The sequence below is a fragment of the Crinia signifera genome, chromosome 9 (assembly GCF_055691185.1).
Source record: "Crinia signifera chromosome 9, ASM5569118v1, whole genome shotgun sequence".
Classification (NCBI taxonomy): domain Eukaryota; kingdom Metazoa; phylum Chordata; class Amphibia; order Anura; family Myobatrachidae; genus Crinia; species Crinia signifera.
Window position 1 is genome coordinate 89,998,560 of NC_139225.1, and position 19,485 is coordinate 90,018,044.

The window sequence follows — 19,485 nt, forward strand, 5'->3', positions numbered from 1 at the left end:
TGCAAAGATGGGTTATTGGCATCTATGCATGTGTACGCCTTATGGCGGATGCTGAAAACATTTCGGACTTATCTAGTGCCCAGACATGGGGAGATGAGTGCTAGGTGTGATGTAAGCTACACAATGTGTGCTATGCGATTTGAACTTTATACACTGTGCTATATGAACTACATGATTTGGCCTAGACTACAATATGTAATTTAAATATGTAAAGTACTGTAAGTACATTGCATGCTATTTGCTACACAGAGTGAGATATGGACTAGACCCGATGTGATACACAAATACAATGCCCACCACATTGTATTTGTGTATTGATATTGTATTGACAGGAAGATAACCCCTGTAGGTGGGCAGGCTGCTATTTTGTTTGCGCAATAGAAAACTTTTCCTCATTTTTGTAGTAGACCCGATGTGATGTAGTACACAAATACCTGCCTGCACGTACCATTTTGCCTTGCGATATGTTCTACACGGGAGCGCATCGCATCTCAAGGCAAATTAAACATGGTGCGATATGAACTAGAGGCGATGCGATTTGAACTTAAAAGTTGAAATCGCATGCGAGAATTGCACCGTGCGTGGGCACCTAGGATTCCAAATTTGTCTTCTTACTGTAGTTCATTCAGCACAGATATCGCAAATTCTGGCTCATGCAATGTTTTATCAGTGGGAATACACAGCAATAGTACCTGGCCTTCCTGGCTCTCCCCGTTCTCCCCTACGTCCTGCAGGACCAGGCTGCCCCAAGGACTCCCCGCGGTCACCTTTAATGAACAATGAAAAATTATTAGATCTACTAATAACTAAACCACAGGACAGAACAACACTGCCATTCTGATAATTTACATGGTAAAAATACACATACATAATAGATTTTCAAGGGGCTTTATGCATTATAGAATTCATATTTAGAATACACTATAGGGTTTATTTACAAAAATGGGAGTTCTACTGAAGATGGGATGATAGCAACCAATCAGAATAGATTTCTTATTTATGTAGCACCTTCTAGAACAGGGGTGGGGAACCTCAGGCCCGGGGGCCGTATGTGCCCCCCATAGCCGGTCTGAGTGGCCCGCCAACCCACCCAGTGGCTTTGCCGGGAGTCAAGTACAGGGGAATTCTCGCGAGAAGTCGGTAGTTCTCGTGAGATTCCTCTTAATCAACAGCAGCCGGAGACTGTCAGTCCTATTCAGTGGCAGCCGCTGGAGTGTGGGACGGCTGCAGCAGGACAATTTGTAAGAGAAATTTTTACATATGGCCCCCGAAGGATTTTTTCCCCATACAAATGGCCCTTGCCACAAAAAAGGTTCCCCACCCCTGTTCTAGAAGATAATAGATAGAATGTGATTTGTTGCCCATAGCAACATCCCATCTTCAATAGAACTTCCATCTTCCTGACGGCACCAACCCCCCAGGACTAATTAAGTATTTGGAAGTTTATAGCACTTAGGAGGAATCTGCAGCAGTGGTTAGTGAACCTTCTAACACCGCCCACCAAGCCTGCGATTGCCCTCCCTCCGCCACCCAGCAAATATCCCCACAGCACTGTGAATGAATGTTTTGAATATACCTCCATTAGGAGGGTAGCGTGTGGGCCTGAAATCATTTCTGACAGGCTTGCGGGATCCGGTTCCAAAAACCGGGTGGGTGGCTGAGGTCCTGTGATGTCAGTTGCCCACCTGGGACAAGCAGGTTCCAACCTGTGTTCGCATGGGGATGCCCAGCATTTTCATGGGTACACCCAGGAAACACAGGGCATTCGCATGCTCCACGGGATGCCAGCATCGGCATTCTGAATGCCAGCATCCCAACCCCCCCGTCATCTGTATGTACTCTGATGGGGAATGAACAGAAAACCTTGTCCTACTACTCTGCATTCTGCCAACTCCCCTGGAATGTCTCCAGAAAGAGTGGCCAGTCTCCTGCATGCTGCCTGTAAGTTTGATGATGTAATTTGCATTTAATGCTTTATGGTGCCCACCACCATCACCACCACCACCGTAAAATGGCATGTCTCAGTTAATAAAATATCCCAATTTTAAATACGACTTTAAATGCCTTGTTCATATACATAGGGATTAATTCAATTAGCAGCGATATAGTAGCATCCATAAGTGCAGTAGTGGGTTTCTGTCTGCAGGGAGTGAGTACAAGTCTAGGATTAGTTTGGGCAACGAGGGTGAGGATTTCAGCTGCCATTGTTGCAACAGCAACACCCCGCCCTTGTATGTAATTGCATTGACCCCATAATACCAATAGTGTTGATTAAGATTGCAAAATATGAGATGTCAACATCAATGTCAACAGCATTCCAAAACAGAGCGATGAGGTTGCTGGAATCTTCAGTCGTCCTCTTTTAGGCTTTATCATCATTAGGATGATATTAAAGTTAAATGTGTTACAGTTATGTTTTTAGGCGCCACTTAAAGTTGGTTCCACATTTGTGTAATTCAGCAATGAATTTATGGTTCAAGTTACTTTTTCTTTTTTTTTTAAACCATCTAAGTTTCATTATTATAGAAGTTAATAGTATGAGCTTAAAACGAATTCCCAAAAGAGTAATTAATATCCAACTACATAGTTCAATAACAAACAAAAAATGTATTGTATGAACCATGAGGTTTCCATTTTTATGACAACCTTTTTCATTTCATAGTCACCTTTACTGCCAGGTCGACCACTTGGGCCAGGGTAACCCGATATTCCCGGTAATCCTTCTGCACCCTGTGAATGACACATTCAATGAAGTCTTGGGTATAAATGTGTAACTGTGATGCTTGGTGACAACATAATATGGGCCAGATGCACTAAGCTTCAAAAGTGATAAAACTGAGACTGATTAACCGGCAGCCAATCAGCTCCTACCTGCCATGTCACAGACTGTGTTTGAAAAATGTCAGGCAGGAGCTGATTGGTTGGTTGTTTATCACTCTTCATTGCATCACTTTTGAAGTTTAGTGCATATGGCTCTATGACAGATATCTTTACATGGACACAAATGGCGAGTTTTAACATATGCAGATTTGAAATGATACATTTTGCCGGATCTATCTTTCTGTGAAATGGTCTTTTCAGTATGGGAATTAGGAGGCGACAATGCAATGCGTACAGAGAAGGGAAGCCTGACAGACTGCTGCAAGTACCAAAAAACTAATAATGGCTGTTGCTGCTGTGGATAGAGCAACTACTTGCCGTACACGCAGCCTCACATTAGCCCTGTGGAAACTAACACAAGGTAGAAAGTCAGGCTGACTATCCGAAAGTGATTCCAGCAAGTATATCCACTTTGCAATTGGCACAGAACCTCCAAGCTACAAAGAAGGAGAATCCATTCCATAAATAAATTAAATAATGAGAAAACATATTATTCCAGGTTAATGCTGCATCACGCACTAAACAACTCACATGCATACAAATGTAAAGACAGTAGCAACCATACAATGGGGATGTATAGGTTTTGATTACATGCCCTTCAATGTCCCTCAGGACTCTGGAATTGTCCTTTCCCCTGACAGGAGAATGCTTTTGACAGCATCCTTCTAACCAACGCCCCTCTTCTGACTGATAGTTTCTACTAAAACCTCGTTTTATCAACAATGAATTAGACAAGAGTGTCCTATTTTTCTCCTTAAAAATAAAATGATAGGGTGATAACATTTCTTGCATTTATGATTGCTTGTATTCTGAGAATTTCCCAGCAGTCTTTTACTGAAGCAAATCTGACCTAATTTCTTGAAACCTTTTTTATATATTGTAAATCATTGCAATTAACATGGATATCCCCTATAAACTTCTTTACCACTTTCGAACCCTCCTGGACAAGATTCTATACTGTGCACTCTATTACTGCCATCTGTAGATGAAGGACTTTTAGCCATGCGGCACCGCCTCTATGGAACTCACTTCTCCACACAGGCCCCCACACTAGAATCCTTCAAAAACTCACTCAAGACTTTCCTCTTTACTCAAGCATTTCCGTAATTCCCATCTCCTCACTGCCCTCCCGTGTTCCCATCTCCCTCCCCTCCAATCTCTCCTCAACAATGCAGCTAGACTTCCTCTCCCGCTACTACACATCCACCACTACCCTCTTCAAAAACCTGCACTGCCTCCCATTCTCCTACAGAATGTTCTTCAAACTCCTCATACTAACATACAAGGCCCTCTGTAAGGGGTACATTTATTAAGATGGGAGTTCTATTGAAGATGGGATGTTGCCGTAGCAACCAATCACATTCTATCTATTATCTTCCAGATGGTGCTAAAAAATAAGTAGAAGCTCTTCAAAGCATACTGTTCTACCAAATGACTTGTCACTAGGTTGCTCACCCCACCCAACTACCCTGGCTATCTCTTCCTCATCTACTTCCTACCCTCAGATTCCTATCCACAAGCTCATGCCTCATGTCCTCTGTCTTCCATCTGGACCATGTCCTCTGTGTTCTTTCAGGGCTAGATAGTAAGCTCCTAAGTGCAGGGTCCTCTTACTATACAATGCATATGATAATTAGTTGTGGGGATGCCAGCGGTCAGAATATGAACACCGAGATCTTGACAGTAGTCAGGTAAGACCCCCCACCACAGCCGAACCCTCCTGACTAGTGCATAACCCTAACCCCTGTATCCTGCTGTGTTAACCTAAACTACTTTTAAGTACCTAACCCTAATCCTAAGAATTAGCCCTCTGTCCTCTAGATGAAAAGCATTCCCCTTCAAACACACACTACCTCATCCAGTTCACTTAGAACACATGTAGGCAGCAGTGATTGACAGTCTGCTGCCATTGGAAGGTGAGTAGGGGGATGGAAGAGGCCAGGGATCTCTATTGTTGCACTGAGATTTATTGGCCTGTGCAAGTGAGTGATCCAATGCCTGTATCCTGGAATGCTGCATGGATCATTACGGCAGCAGGAGGCGTACAGTATGCTTGTAATAGATGCCTCCTGCTGCATCACCATACAGACCACTTACAAGGAAGCAGCAATGTCCATAACTCAAACCACATCTGAATCAGCCCCAGAGTATTCTGTGGCAACTTGTCTGTTCAGTCCATTTCTATCTCTCTGCTTTCTCTCCAACTCATACCATTTACCCCCTCTTTACCTTGGGTTTTCACTTGGTTGTCATATTGTTTATATGAATATTATAATTTTGAATTTAGACTCAATGTTCTTTCTAACTTTGTGCTTTTCTGAATTGCATTAAATTGTTTTTTGAGTTTTAAATAAGTAAAAAAAAATATGTATAACCCAATATGTATAATATGTATAACCCAATGCTGTATGCCTTTCATATGTGAAACACACACTCACTGAACAGCAATTAAATTAATAAAAACTTACAGTTGGTCCTGGCATACCAGGAAATCCGATGATCCCGGGTGCTCCCTTCAGCCCAGGAGCACCTGGCCTCCCAAATGATCCCGGCAAACCAGGATTGCCACGTGAACCCTTTTCTCTTCCAGGAGACCCTGGCAAACCAGGGAGCCCAGGTGAACCGGGATAACCAGAAAGGCCTTTATCACCTGTGAAAATTAAAATTGTTCACGCTTTACAGTGTATAAAATGAGGCTGTTTAAATATAGATTAACACCAGGGGAGGCTCCAGAGGTTGGCCTGCAGCACCATTCAAAATTCAAATAGGGGACCCACACCAACTGCCACCACCTGCCATTGCAAATTGACTCACTGGCAGTGGGTGTGAATTTTGAACCTCTGTAGCCTGCTCTGATGAACATATAATAAAATAAAGGGCAAAAGCCCTGCATATCAGAGTTTACACTAAGCTTATGTACAGGCTTTCATATGAATTCAGTGTTTAATGAAATGACGTTTCTAATTCAAGATACATCTCTTAAAATAGCAATGGAATTTAAAATAATTGCACCAATTAAACTATGGGGATCATTTTGAGTTGAGAGCAAAATATAAAACTGGGCATCATGTCAACAGTACTGAAATTGGGCCAGATGTAGCAGCGTTCCCACTGGCCAGTGGCGTAACAATAGTGCCGCAGAACCTGCAGTGGCGGGGAGGCGCTGAGTAAGTGTGGGCACCGGGGTCTGCGGGGGCTATTGTTACGCTATCGCTATCACGCTATCGCATTGTGTGTTGTCAGCTGCCTGCCCACATTACTGGGCAATTTCCATGGGAAGATCCAGCATTTTCATGGGAATGCCCATTATATGCTGGGCATTCCCATGGGCGAGTCCCCCGGCCAGCTGCCCCAAGAAACCCCACGCCCCCACCCGCAATGTTGGGTGTGTGCACCATGCGAACAGTCTGTTCGCCGTGGCCGCACGTACACCGTCTTATGCACACGTGCAGAAATGCGCATACACCCATCATTGGTCCCCCATGCAAAAGCACGGGGTATGTGAATGGACCTGAATAAGGTCCTTAGTGTAGTGCTTAATGTGCACCTGCATTTTCTTCTTCTTTGCTGTGTGGCACTACAAGTATCATCTAGTTGCACATTCTACCTAGGGCTAGAAACTCTCCCACCTGCCCTTAGCAGCTTTTAATTGCTAAGTATCCTTGTATTTGCAGTCTACATATTAGAATTGGCACTTAAAAAGGTAAGACCTGGATAAATGTATGTAGTATGTCAGTATTAGGGATGGTAGGTGAGATCACCTAGTCATGGTAGGTGGGCCCACATTTTTGGCAAAAAATTGTGCTAAGAACCTCAGAACCTTATACTGTATATAAGGTTTATATATAAACAAACTTCTAGACATTAAGTACTAAATACATGCACACATAACACGCTTACACATTTCTTATAGAAACCAAGCAGTGCTCAACAAACCGGCCTTGACAGAGCAGTAAGGAGCGCAATGTCTGACCTGACTGACCAAAGACAGCAATATAGGGAGCCATGCCCAAAATGCTCTCAGGAGAAGGGCTGAGGCAGATATCTAAAATGGCTGTCCAGCATGTCTATGAGGCTGTGCTGCTATCTGCTGTGCCCTGGGTGTCCTTTGTGTAGACACTAAACAGCATCACCACTGGTAGTCTACACTGGTGATAAACAGCTGAGACCTGTGAGTATGTAGCTCCCTGTAGGCAGGGAGCTACTATTTCTTGTCTCAACGTGTCTGGCTGCGGGACCTATTTGTGTGACAACCTTCTCAAAAACCCACGGCAGAAGTCTCCAACGCAGTAGCCGGTGATGCCTCCACTGGCACTGGGTGTTGGAGCGGCTGTGAAGACTTCCCATTGGACACCTTACATAGACTGCACTACCAAAAATTAAAATTAATTAAACTAAATTAATTAAACTAAATTACCACTTAATAGCAGCTACCCACAAATGGTGCATGCCCCTGGGGTATAGTGTAGAGAGAGTCCAGGACTGATAGGTAAACAGAAGTACCTGTTTGGTGCCCAGACTCTCTCCTCACTCCCCTAGTGAAGAAATAAGAAATGTTTTAATATTTTTTAAGAATACCAATTCTGTGTGTGGCCATGCTCCTTGTCCCTCTTACGAGACCTATGGCTTATTGCCTATCCCACTCAATGAAATAATATGTACAATTCAGATATTGATCACACAAATAAAGAAATGCAGCAAGTTGTTAATGCTACAAATGTTAGTGTTACCTCTAGGGCCAGGGAACCCAGGTTGTCCATTTCTTCCTGGAATGCCAACATCTCCTTTGAACTGACCTAGATCCACAGGTATTAGAGGACCAGGTGGTCCTATATCACCTCTATTGCCTAGAAATCACAAGATACATTTCCGTCACCCTAATATATATACAGAACATTTTCACTCATTCTTACTTAGAGCCATTTGAAGGCTAAAAAAATGGTTCTAACCTAAAATAGAACATTTTACTTCAATGTCTTTAGGTAATTTCCCCTACTACAAAAATATTGACCACATAAAATGTTATTTTCAAAAATACAAGGAATGTTTTATCGATTACCCCTAAAGCATATCCTTCTACACAGCAATGCCCCTTATACACAATACTCACAGTAGTGTTTGTTATATGATGTATATAATGTCCACAGTAGTAATGCCACACATAATGCCCACAGTAGTAGTACCCATTTTACACAGTGGCCACAGTAGTAGTGTCAACAGTATTAGTGACTACATAATGCCCACAACAGTAGTGCCCCTTACATAAATGTTCACAGGAGGGGAGGATAGAGAGAAGGGAGAGCAGTACAAACATGGGAGATCAGCAGTGGATGGACTGGGGAGTAAAAAGCCACTTCACGCGGCCAATGCTGCTGAAGTTATGCAGACATTGGGGAGGAGAGAGGTAAAGAGGTGACATCGGAAGTGTCACGCTTCAAGCTGCCGGCACTGCTGCTGGTCATACAGTAGTAGATCTGAGAGAACACCTCTCCAGCCCTGCGTCTCCCTGCTTTGCATATTCTGCCTAGGGGGCTGCATCGGCCATGCTAAATATAACTGTACGCAGTGCTTATACAGTGTCATGAATTTGTGTCATAGCTAAAGGAAATGAAATAAAACAACAAAACAAGCAGTAGTAGTGGGAGAGTCCCTGCTACGCGAGAACTTCAACTTTCAGAAAGCAAATCGCCTGGTGAGGTGTTTTATGGATATATTTTATAATGACATGATTATGTACTAAACATAACACAAACAGGAAGATAAAGAAAAACATTTAGTATAAGATGGAGGAAGAAACGTAGGTAGTAAAATACCCAATTACTTTAGCCATAATGATGAGGGCATCTCCTTTGCTGCCATCTCAGATTCACTTACAAATTGCTACCTGTCTACTGTATTTATGTGTGACACCAGCTGGGGTTCAGTATGAAGGGCAGCAGTGTTGGGACAATTACAATTAATCTCAATGCCATTGAAGCATTATAATTTTTATATACCATAATGAGATATCTTGGGGATGGGACCCAAAGAGGGTATGGGTCATAGGGTCGGCACTATGAAGGTCGACATACATTAGGTCCACCATTAAAGGTCGACAGGTCTTAAGTCAACACATAATATAGGTCAACATGGCTCCGTTCGACAGGGTCGGAAGATCGACACATGCATTAGGTCGACAATGGGATGGGCAACGGTGAAAATCCCATTATGAGTGTGTGTCATGAAGTTATTTTTCAATTTAACTGGAGAACCCTATTACCTATTGGGAAAAAATTGTTTGCATAGACATAGCCAGATTAAGGGGGGGGGGGGGGGGGGGGGATACAGGTGATATTGTACACCGGGCCCTCCTCTATCTGAGCACAGTGACATCACTAGTTCTCCCGTCCCCTGTCCCAGTGGAGGGGGGGGGGGATACAGGTGATATTGTACACCGGGCCCTCCTCTATCTGAGCACAGTGGCATCACTAGTTCTCCCGTCCCCTGTCCCAGTGGGGGGGGATACAGGTGATATTGTACACCGGGCCCTCCTCTATCTGAGCACAGTGACATCACTAGTTCTCCCGTCCCCTGTCCCAGTGGGGGGGGATACAGGTGATATTGTACACCGGGCCCTCCTCTATCTGAGCACAGTGACATCACTAGCTCTCCCGGTTCCTGTCCCAGGGGGGGGGGGGGGAATACAGGTGATATTGTACACCGGGCCCTCCTCTATCTGAGCACAGTGACATCACTAGCTCTCCCGGTTCCTGTCCCAGTGTGTAAGTAGACAAGTGGCTGCTGCTATTCATGCATGTGAGACTGACAAGGGGGATGATACAGAACATTTTATTTATCTGTGCATTTATTCATTACCAATCTCTTATATAGCGCACACATATTTCTTAGCACATCTATATTCCCTACCACATGTACACGCACACACAGAGATTCTAGGGTTAATTTTGTTGGGAGCCAATTGACCTACCAGTATATTTTTGGATTGAGGGAGGACACCGGAGTATCCGGAGTACACGCAAGTGCGGGGAGAATATACAAACTCCACACAGTTGGGGCCATGGTGGGAATTGAACCCATGACCTCAGTGCTGTGAGGCGTTGATGCTAACCATTACACCGCCCGTGCTTCCCTCCGGCTGTTTAAGCCTTGTCTTTGTTCCACAAGAAGAAAACTTTAGAAAATGGATCTATTACTCCAAACGTATAAATAATACCCAGCCATTATTCAACAATTAGTTTAAATCTAATATGCATAAGGCAATCACATAATATATATACCCCTTTTACCCGGTCCCCTATCTTAAGTGCCCCAGGCCCCCCAAGCCTTAATGCATATGTATTTTGTATATGGCACTCACCTTGTTCCCCTTTTCTGCCATCAAATCCAGGAGACCCATCTCTTCCATCAAGTCCATCAAATCCTTTAAATCCATTGGCACCGGGGGACCCTGGTGAGCCAGGCATACCGGGAAACCCAAGCAAGCCTGAAGAGCCTTTATCACCTGGAAAGTGTTATAGTAAGAGTATGTGGATTATGTTACGCAGTACACAGCCATTATTAAATGCATCATTTACCAATTTAAATAAAATTGTATAAAAGTAACAACCTTTAACTCCTGGGAAACCTGACTGGCCATCACGACCACTTGGCCCTGGAGGCCCGGGAGGTCCTAAGTCTCCAGGACGACCTGCATCTCCTTTAGGACCAGCAACACCCTTCGCTCCTGCTCGGCTGGGTAAACCTCTATCACCAGAAATACCCTTTGCTCCTGGGAAACCTGCAATGAGAGAAAGTTATTGGAACCAAAAAAGCAGAACAAGCAAAATACTTCCATCAATTCTGGAGGACAATGGAATGACAAGATCTAAAGAATCCTCCAGACCTGATAGATAGAAGGTGGACAGCAGAACACATTTTGAAAAAATAACAACTAACAAATAAGTCTCATATTTCACTAGCAGGAGGGACATTAGCTGCAAAAGCATTAGTTTTCTAACAACAGAATACCTATTGCAAGGGTTACTGCCAAGGACGTAACTAGCATAGTAGCAGAGGGTGAGGCTGCTACAGGGCCCAACGTTAAAGGGGGCACCTCCCTGTAAAAGCTCCATGCATATAAGTATTTTTATTCACCCCATGGGAATTACATGGAAGCCCTTGCCAAATTTTGTTATTGGCCCACAAATGTCTAGTTACGCCCCTGGTTCCGGCCTAAACACTACAACTGACTGCAGTGAAACCCCTTATAATGTTGCATGTTCCATATTGATGGGAAGATGAATTATGCCCCCCCCCCCCCAAACAAAAAAAGTTATTCTCTCTCTCTCTATATATATATATATATATATATATATATATATATATATATATATATATATATATATATATATATATATTACTTGAACCATTGTCAGAAGGGTGACACACATACTGTAAATTGAAGATTATATGTGCAATCTAGTACCTGAGAAACATGAGCAGTATTTCATACTCTGGGCAGAGTATAATCAGACCTGCATGTACTGTACAAGATGACATCACAGTAAAAGTAAACTATGCATATGATGCGACTACTGTACTTCAATAAGGAAACATACTGTACGGATGGTGCCTCTATTTTGGCTTATACAGTATGTGAAGGCAGAGACTTTGGGCCTGTCTGAGTCGCATATATTGCAATCACAATCTCTTGCAATCATAAGCCCCCTATGTAACTGCGCTTGCCGATGGGTGTGCAATTGTCATGGCTATTACTACAACTATTATCGCCATTTGCATTTATATATTTTTAATTTATCGTTGGAGCCCTTTTTTTCTGGACCCTGGATCTGCTTGTAGTTTTGTACAATATGGTAAATACACCAATGTGAAATGTCTGTGACTCCCTTGATGTCCTAAGCACATGATTATTTTCCTTAATGGTGATTCCACCCCTTTCTATTGGCATCATCATTGATCTGATTGATCTGAAAGATCTCTGTATATGCTCAAATCATAATAGGAGGCAACTCTGCGTACATGCCTAGTACATGCCCCGCTGCCATCCGGTAATGGCCATCCAGCAACTACTGTAATGACAAGCGCCCGAGGTATATAGGCATCGGTTGTACTGTATGATACATTTGCAACACATGGGTAGTGTGCTAATAATCTGGCAATCCATCTACATTCAGAATTGCAGTCACATTAGAATCAGGGGTATGGTATATTTGATTGACAATGTCTAGTTCAACACCAAATGGTGGACATGCACAAGGTAGACACTGGAAAAAGGTTGTCACAAGCAAAATGATGACATGAGATTTTCACAGTATTTTGGTGTCATTGTCGACAACTGAGCTGACATAATGTACAAGATTTATGTACTGGAATTGTAGAGTGAGCATGGGGTTAGTTAATGTTTTTCCAGGACAAAGCGGTATTATTCTATAAAAAATACTTAATATTATCGAAGCAAAAGTTACCCATCTGCCTGTACCATACATACTGATGGCGCTTGCCAATTAGAAAGGTAGACTACTGAAATGCCGGTGTTCCTATGTATAAAGCTTTTTTATTGAACTGGTTATGTTCCCTCCTGAAATTCAGACTGTGCACATAATTAAGAGACCATTAATAAAGCTCCCTTTATACCATCTAAGCTAGTGCCTTATAGCTGTGAAATTCTTACATTTGACATAAGGCGTAACCCTGATGAACTCTCTAAAGACGAAACGCGTTGGTTATTGCTTCTGTTATCTTGATCCTCAACAAATACAACACTGTATGCGCTGTAAGGAATTCAAACTCATTTAAGGATGTATCCTACCATCTTTACTATATGTTTAAGGACTTTTAACCCTTTGAGTGCCAAGTGAATTTGACAAAAGTGGTGTGAAAATTGCCAAACATTTTTATTCATCATAATGACCAGCAATGTTTACGTTATATAGGACATATAATCTATTTTTACACAATCATTTGTATTTGAATTTATGTAACAAATGTGAGCGATGCTGACATCTTTAGTGGATATCTTACACATCTATCACAGAGATGTTGGCACTGAAAGGGTTAAGGATAATAAAAATTGTTCTGAATTTGAAAAACAACACCAAACTTGGCGCTGATGTCACAAACCCTCCTATTAAACTCCTGGCCAGTCTGTATTTTTTCTGACACTCCCAGACAACGGCCGGTTACCACCACCAAACACCGGCTTATTGCAAGTCAACCTCCAACCACATTGCATTTACGATCCATACACATTTTCTGTTGCAACCTTACATAACACATGTTGCAGTCGTTTGATTATCAATCGATAAGCAAATTTGCTGATTAGGGATCAACTCTGAATCACGCCCTAAGCCTGGAAATGCTGGGCTTTGGTGTGGGGTGGGGTTACCCTATAGAAGCCTATGGGCTTCTTTCTGCAGTAGGCTCTAGAAGGATCCAATCAAATCCCTCCTACAACCCCTGCAGCCACTGCTGCCCTCTGTGCACCCTGCAGGAGGACTTCCGGGGCTGTAACCCGGAACTGCCGGAATGGTGCCTAAAAAATAAAGCTGACTTTGAAGAACCCATGCAATTAGTGTCCTGTAAAGTAGTAACATAGGTGAAACACTGCAGTCTGCCGCTGATACCATGTATAATCTCATCATTACCCATAAACTCATCTATTTAGGGCAGTTTCAGTCCCTCTCGTAGTGGCCCGAATTCGGTCTCTTTCCCGATGTTTGGGGTTTCGTATATGCTCATGTGCAAACCCCGAGAGGAAACGGCATCAGTGAGTTTCACACTTGCCGAGAAGCAACACACCAGAACGATGTGGCCACAATTCCCCCAACTTCAATACAATCTCGACCGATTGTATAAAAATTGGTCATATTATGGCATGTTTTAGATCAGATTCCAATCCAACACGCGTCCCCGCTGATCATTTTGGAGATCCTACATTCTGCAGTCAGGATTTGTCATTGATCCCTTCTCCTGGGTAGAGATCATGAGCAGATCATCTACAGATCATCTATAGATCGTGTGCTCCATACAGATCGTGTGACCATTGTACGATTGTCTCACAATCTGCTTACGATCATGATCATTCTGGTGTTTACCCTACATTCAGTGGCGTAAGTTCGTTGCAGTTGCCAGGAGGCAAGATAAATATTGGTGTCGTCCCCCCCCCCCCCACACACACCACCTTATAGAAATATATGAATGCATGTGTATATGTATATGTTTAGAATAAAGAGATTGTGAAGTGTCTATGGTCCTGCTAGGAAGGGGAATCAGCCACAGAAGTGACATTCAATTAACTGATTCAAACTCACAGGGGAGGAAAGGTGCCCCTTGGGAGCAGGAGCCCAGCGGCAGATGACTCCATTGCCTCCCAGAGTTACGCCTCTGTCTACATTAGAGACACTATTTATTTTCCACTAATATATTATACTTTCTAGCACTTCACTTTTTAACCTCTAGCTTCTGCTATTTTCTTATTAATACACCTTTAGCTTAGTTTTTCACCTGTGTGCTGCCCTGGGGTGACTGGCCTATGCCAAACTTTTTCGGGGTTCCGCGCCCCAGATTCAAACTTAGTATTAGGGACCCACCAGAAATGAGGCCACCGTGAAGCTGGTTGGTGGGCAAATATTTCTTGGCCAATTATTATACCAAGAGCCTCTATTATTGATTAATAATATAATGTGCATGTGCACCATGTGTTTTTCTTTGCAGAACTACAAGTCCCAGCATGATAGCACCTCATGTATCTTGGGTGTGCATTCTAAGATTCCCCCCCTCATCTGTATTAGTCAGATATTCACTTATTAAGGGGTGTATTCAATGCTGATGGCGAGCTGTGACAGCGAGCACTGCTGCCTGTTCACTGTCATAGCGAGCAGGGTCACTGATCCCCCTGCATACGCCGATTCCCCCTCACTCCATTTTTGGAGCGAGGGGGAATTGACGTGTGCGGCCGCTGAAACAGCGAGACTTGTGGCTTAATACAGCGGGCTCCCTGCAGTAGCCTCGCTGTTTGGGGGAATCCTTGCCGTCCTGTGACAGTGAGGAGTCCTCTGGAACATTTAATACGGTGAGCGGCCGGCGGCGGGGGGTTAAACAGCGAATATCGCTTGTTTTCTGCGATCCCCGCCCTTTAAGCCCCTTGCCGGGCCACAGTGAATACGGGCCGCCTAAGAATCACCCTCTAAATGAGCTACATTCTCCTTTTACAAAATGATTACCTACAGTATAGCTGGTAAAAACTCTGATGTCACACTGGCTATCAGTATGGCCGCCTACGCATTAGTACTGTATATGGCCATCGAGAATGGCTGCTTAATAATTGTCATGCCAAAGTGTGAATTACTGCTTTGTTTCAAGAGCAACAATTAATTTGTAGTAGTCATTGTATATGAATAATGCTCGTATAGGTCACATTGGTATTAATACTTTATTGTAGATGTGTTTGTCTTTAATAATTGCAGAGCACCCTTCACACAATGGTTCTTGTTAAGCCTTTAACAAAATATAAGGGGTGTCACTTATGGTCAACCGAATGCCCGCAGCATGAAAAGCTGGGCTGTTAGTCCATTTGCTTTTATGCTACAGAGCACTTTCTCACCTTGGCAGCCTATGTGCAGAAGTCGAAACCATAGAGCATGACATCGAAATATGGAGGATTGGTGGTATGTGGAATATAGGCATGATGAAGGAAAAACAGACAAAACGTATGAAAGATAGCTGACGGTGAAATGGAAACTGCCGACCAAGAGATACAATAAAACAAGTGGAATCAATTTACCGCGAGAACACCCCATGAAAGTTAGGTGATGGTGACAGCAGAAGGTTGGTTTTATAGAGAGGAAAGTGTGCTACATGAGCTGGAATGAGATTCAGCCACTTGATTGAGGTTTGGTTAATGATCACAGTTAGAAAATCATTACAAATCAGAAGCAGAAATGTCGATGTACAGAGTAAGAGATGAGGGGCGGAATCCTCCTCATTATCATGCACCTTGGACTTCCCTCAGCTTCAACAAGACCATTAAGAGACAACTGTAATTGACTTTCACATTATTGTCCTGATTGTCTTGTGATAGCTGCAATGATGCTCAGTCAGACAGGGTGGTTACACATTTATATCTAAGTGAAGCTTTTTATATAATAAAAGGTGACCTTCATCTTCAAAGCATTTTGTATCTGATGACTCTCTGCATCTATGCATGGAACAGCAAACCCAGAAGCTGTCCCACCACGGTCCTTAACCCTTTGAGTGCCAGCATCTCTGTGCGAGATGTGCAAAATATCCGCTAACATTGCCAGCGACCCTCTCATTTGTTATATAAATCCATATAAAAAATGTGTCAAAAAGATTATATTTCCTACATAAACATTACAAGTTTACAGGTATTATGATTATTAAAAGAGTTTGCGTGGCAATTTTCACACCTATTTTGGCAAATTCAATTAGCACTCAAAGGGTTAACCTAAATGGCAAGCACCTTACTGTAGAACAATATAGCCAGTAGTATATGACATATCTGCTAGTACAATTATATAATAGCAGTTGTCGTACATGGGTCCTAACTCTGAAGATTGTGTAAACAGTAAAGTTAACCATAGCGACCAACCAGCTTCTTCCTATCATTTTATAGAATGTACAAGATAAATGCTACCTTAAAGCTTATAGGTTGTGTTGCAACCACTTTCGTATACACATTCCTGTAAGGTTTACAATACATGACATTAGAGTAGGTCATGTGATTGATAGGTGTACTTACCAAGCAGATATGTTATCGCACCTGAGATACAGATATATACAGTTTATTGTAACACATGCCACACTTCAGGCTACAGCACTGAATTTATAACTTGTTAAAATGTTCTCATTAAGGCTCAAAATCAGTTACCGTAAAAAGAAAAAGCTGCATTATTCTTTCTCCCCAGCCAATACTGTATATCAGCAGGTTGGTCATCATTTATCCCAGATTGGTTTCACTGCAGAATACCGTATGTGATAAATCTGGTTGTCTGACGATAACAATGTACTTCCTGCATATCTTGTATAATCGCTAAACATGCAAATTACTCACTGTTTTATAAATGTTGCTTTACATACCTGGTGTCCCTGGCAGTCCAGTGTCACCCACGGGTCCTTGCCTCCCTTTAATGCCAAGTGCGCCTCCAAATCCAGGTTGCCCCCTGGGACCGGGGCTACCAGGGTAACCTGAATTACCCTTATCGCCTTTAGCCCCCATTAGCCCTGGTCGTCCTTCTAAACCTATAAGAGAAGGAGGGGAATTTGCCATCACAGAAGCAAATTACAAAGGATTGATCATCATCAACTGGGAAGTAAGCTCTGCTACAGCGGTCACAGGCATAACATGCACTTCATAACAAATCTCTGTTAACTTTTACTGCTATCTGAATACCATGTAAATACATGCAATGACTTTCTAGCATTAATGTTTTTATTACCTCTCTGTCCATCAAATCCAGGGTCTCCTCGAGGTCCCTTATCTCCTATCACTCCAGGTCTTCCAGGTTCACCAGGGGCACCAGGCTCAGCACCTAGAACCTCACCACGTGCTCCTTTCTGACCAGGGAAGCCAGGGATACCCCTTTTTCCTGCAGACCCATCATTGCCATCCAAACCGGGATATCCAGAAGGACCTTCCTCTCCACGGGGACCTGTAAATCCTGCAACAACATAAGCCACGGGTCTATGAGGAAAGAAAGGGCAACTATTTACACTTTTGTGGAAAAAGATATTGGAATAAATATACCCGCCTCTGTGTAAGTCTGCATCTGTTTGGCATTATGCCTAAAAAATCCCATAATGCAATTGAACTACATTAGTTTGCTCCTTCTCTCCGTCATCTCCAGGCACAAGAGAGACCACGGGGGGGTATTCAATCCCCCTGCCGCAATTTCCGACGGGGTAAATATTCAATGCTGTCTTCTCAACAGCTTTGAAGAGGCATCTTGGCAAACGAGACCAACTTTAAAAGCAGATTTATTGAGCTCAAGGCCGGATCTCGATGATCCACGCCCTTTTCTCGCGACCACCTTTTCGGCGCTTGACGGGTGGGACATTGAATCGCTCCTGCCGATTATCAGTGAGGCAGTCTGAGAACGGGACAGGGTCGCGGCTGTCGGGACGTCCACACAGTCGTGACCCGGGATTGAATATCCCCCCAAGTGTCCAATACATGCACTTACATATATCTTTGCGGCCTCTTTTCTGGGGAACTGCAGAAAGATTTTTAATATCTTATGCTGCTTAAACAGACATTTGTTCCTTTCAGCATGATCCTCATAGCGCCTTCATACCTGGTGGTCCTGGAAATCCACCAAATCCTGGACTGCCTGGCTGTCCTTTGGAACCATCAAATCCCCGTAGTCCTGGAATTCCTGGAAACCCTTTTTCACCCCTGGGACCTAAAAGGTTATATAATTTAATGTATTACACGCCACTTTATCAAAGATATTGAATGACTATACAACGCAGATTAGTGATGTTGCAAAACATTATACTATACAGACATAAAGAGCAATATCTCCATGAAAAATGAACAATTTCTTGACATACCTGTAATACCAGAATTGCCCGGGATTCCGGGATCACCTGGATCCCCAGCTATTACGCACGGCAGGGTCAGGCCTGGCAAGAGACACCTCAGTTAATATTAGAAAAATAACATATGTTACAGTAGGCACGTACATTTTGGATGCAGAGATGAAACAACATGCATTGGATGGATGATGCAAAAGCTACTGTAATGTCGGTGAAGACTGTGATTCAACGGAACATTGATGAATATGGACAAAGCTGGTCAGTCTTGTGATCACACTGGCTAGTCTTGCGGTCCATCCACTAATAAATGCACAAGCACTGCCAACTGCATACACATTCCTGATGGTGATCTATGTGCACAAGTTACAAAAAAATGGCACGTTTCTCTCTGTTAGTATTATAGGGCCTATTGAGTATTCAATATTTGCAGAATAACACCCATTTTCAGGGGATACCTACAAATATTAAGTATTGTTGAGACGTATGCAGGACTGGCTGCGGCAGATATCTCCTGAAGTCCCTCCTTTTTTCAAATGCAGCCACAGCACCCATAGGTTTCTATGTGGCTGCAAAGTTGTCAAATTAATAAGCTTTCGTGAGTTTGGCCCTGGCAGTTAATGCCATCTGAAGATGACATTATCCATTGTAGTCGGTTCCTACAATCTGCAAAAATTACTCAGCGACGGTTCCTCAGGAACCACCCCCAGCAATGGCTGCCACACGTGTGGTCAGTAGACCACTCACGTGCTGTAGCGCTGCAGGTTTCTGGTATACAACAGACATGATGTCTAATGTGATCAATTCCCTTATACACAGGTACAAGCTCCTATTGGAGCCCCTGCCCCTGCACGTGTTATTTGTTACATTCAGGCAAATGCTAATTTCTTATTGATCTTATCTTATCTTAATTGATACATATGCCCCAAAATAACATAACTCAGCTCTATGTGGCTGATGTACAGTAAAGTTATTAATATATTTATCTTAGTTTAGATACTTAATAGTACTGTATGTTTCATATATTATTTTTTCAGATGTTCTAGTGTCCTG

The 19,485-nt window shown here is 43.0% G+C and overlaps 1 protein-coding gene across 5 annotated transcripts in view; it reads right to left on the reverse strand.

Annotated features, from left to right (window-relative positions):
* COL4A6 (collagen type IV alpha 6 chain) overlaps positions 1-19,485 on the reverse strand; it is a 279,946-nt gene that overhangs the window by 19,286 nt on the left and 241,175 nt on the right. For all 5 annotated transcript variants that reach the window (XM_083159360.1, XM_083159361.1, XM_083159358.1 and 2 more), the window contains 10 exons: positions 18,451-18,522; positions 18,192-18,299; positions 17,337-17,558; positions 16,978-17,139; positions 10,487-10,657; positions 10,238-10,381; positions 7,611-7,727; positions 5,349-5,530; positions 2,667-2,730; positions 693-767 (listed from right to left, as the gene is read on the reverse strand). In XM_083159360.1, coding sequence (XP_083015486.1) covers positions 693-767; positions 2,667-2,730; positions 5,349-5,530; positions 7,611-7,727; positions 10,238-10,381; positions 10,487-10,657; positions 16,978-17,139; positions 17,337-17,558; positions 18,192-18,299; positions 18,451-18,522 — 1,317 coding nt within the window. The remainder of the gene's footprint in view (positions 1-692; positions 768-2,666; positions 2,731-5,348; positions 5,531-7,610; positions 7,728-10,237; positions 10,382-10,486; positions 10,658-16,977; positions 17,140-17,336; positions 17,559-18,191; positions 18,300-18,450; positions 18,523-19,485) is intronic.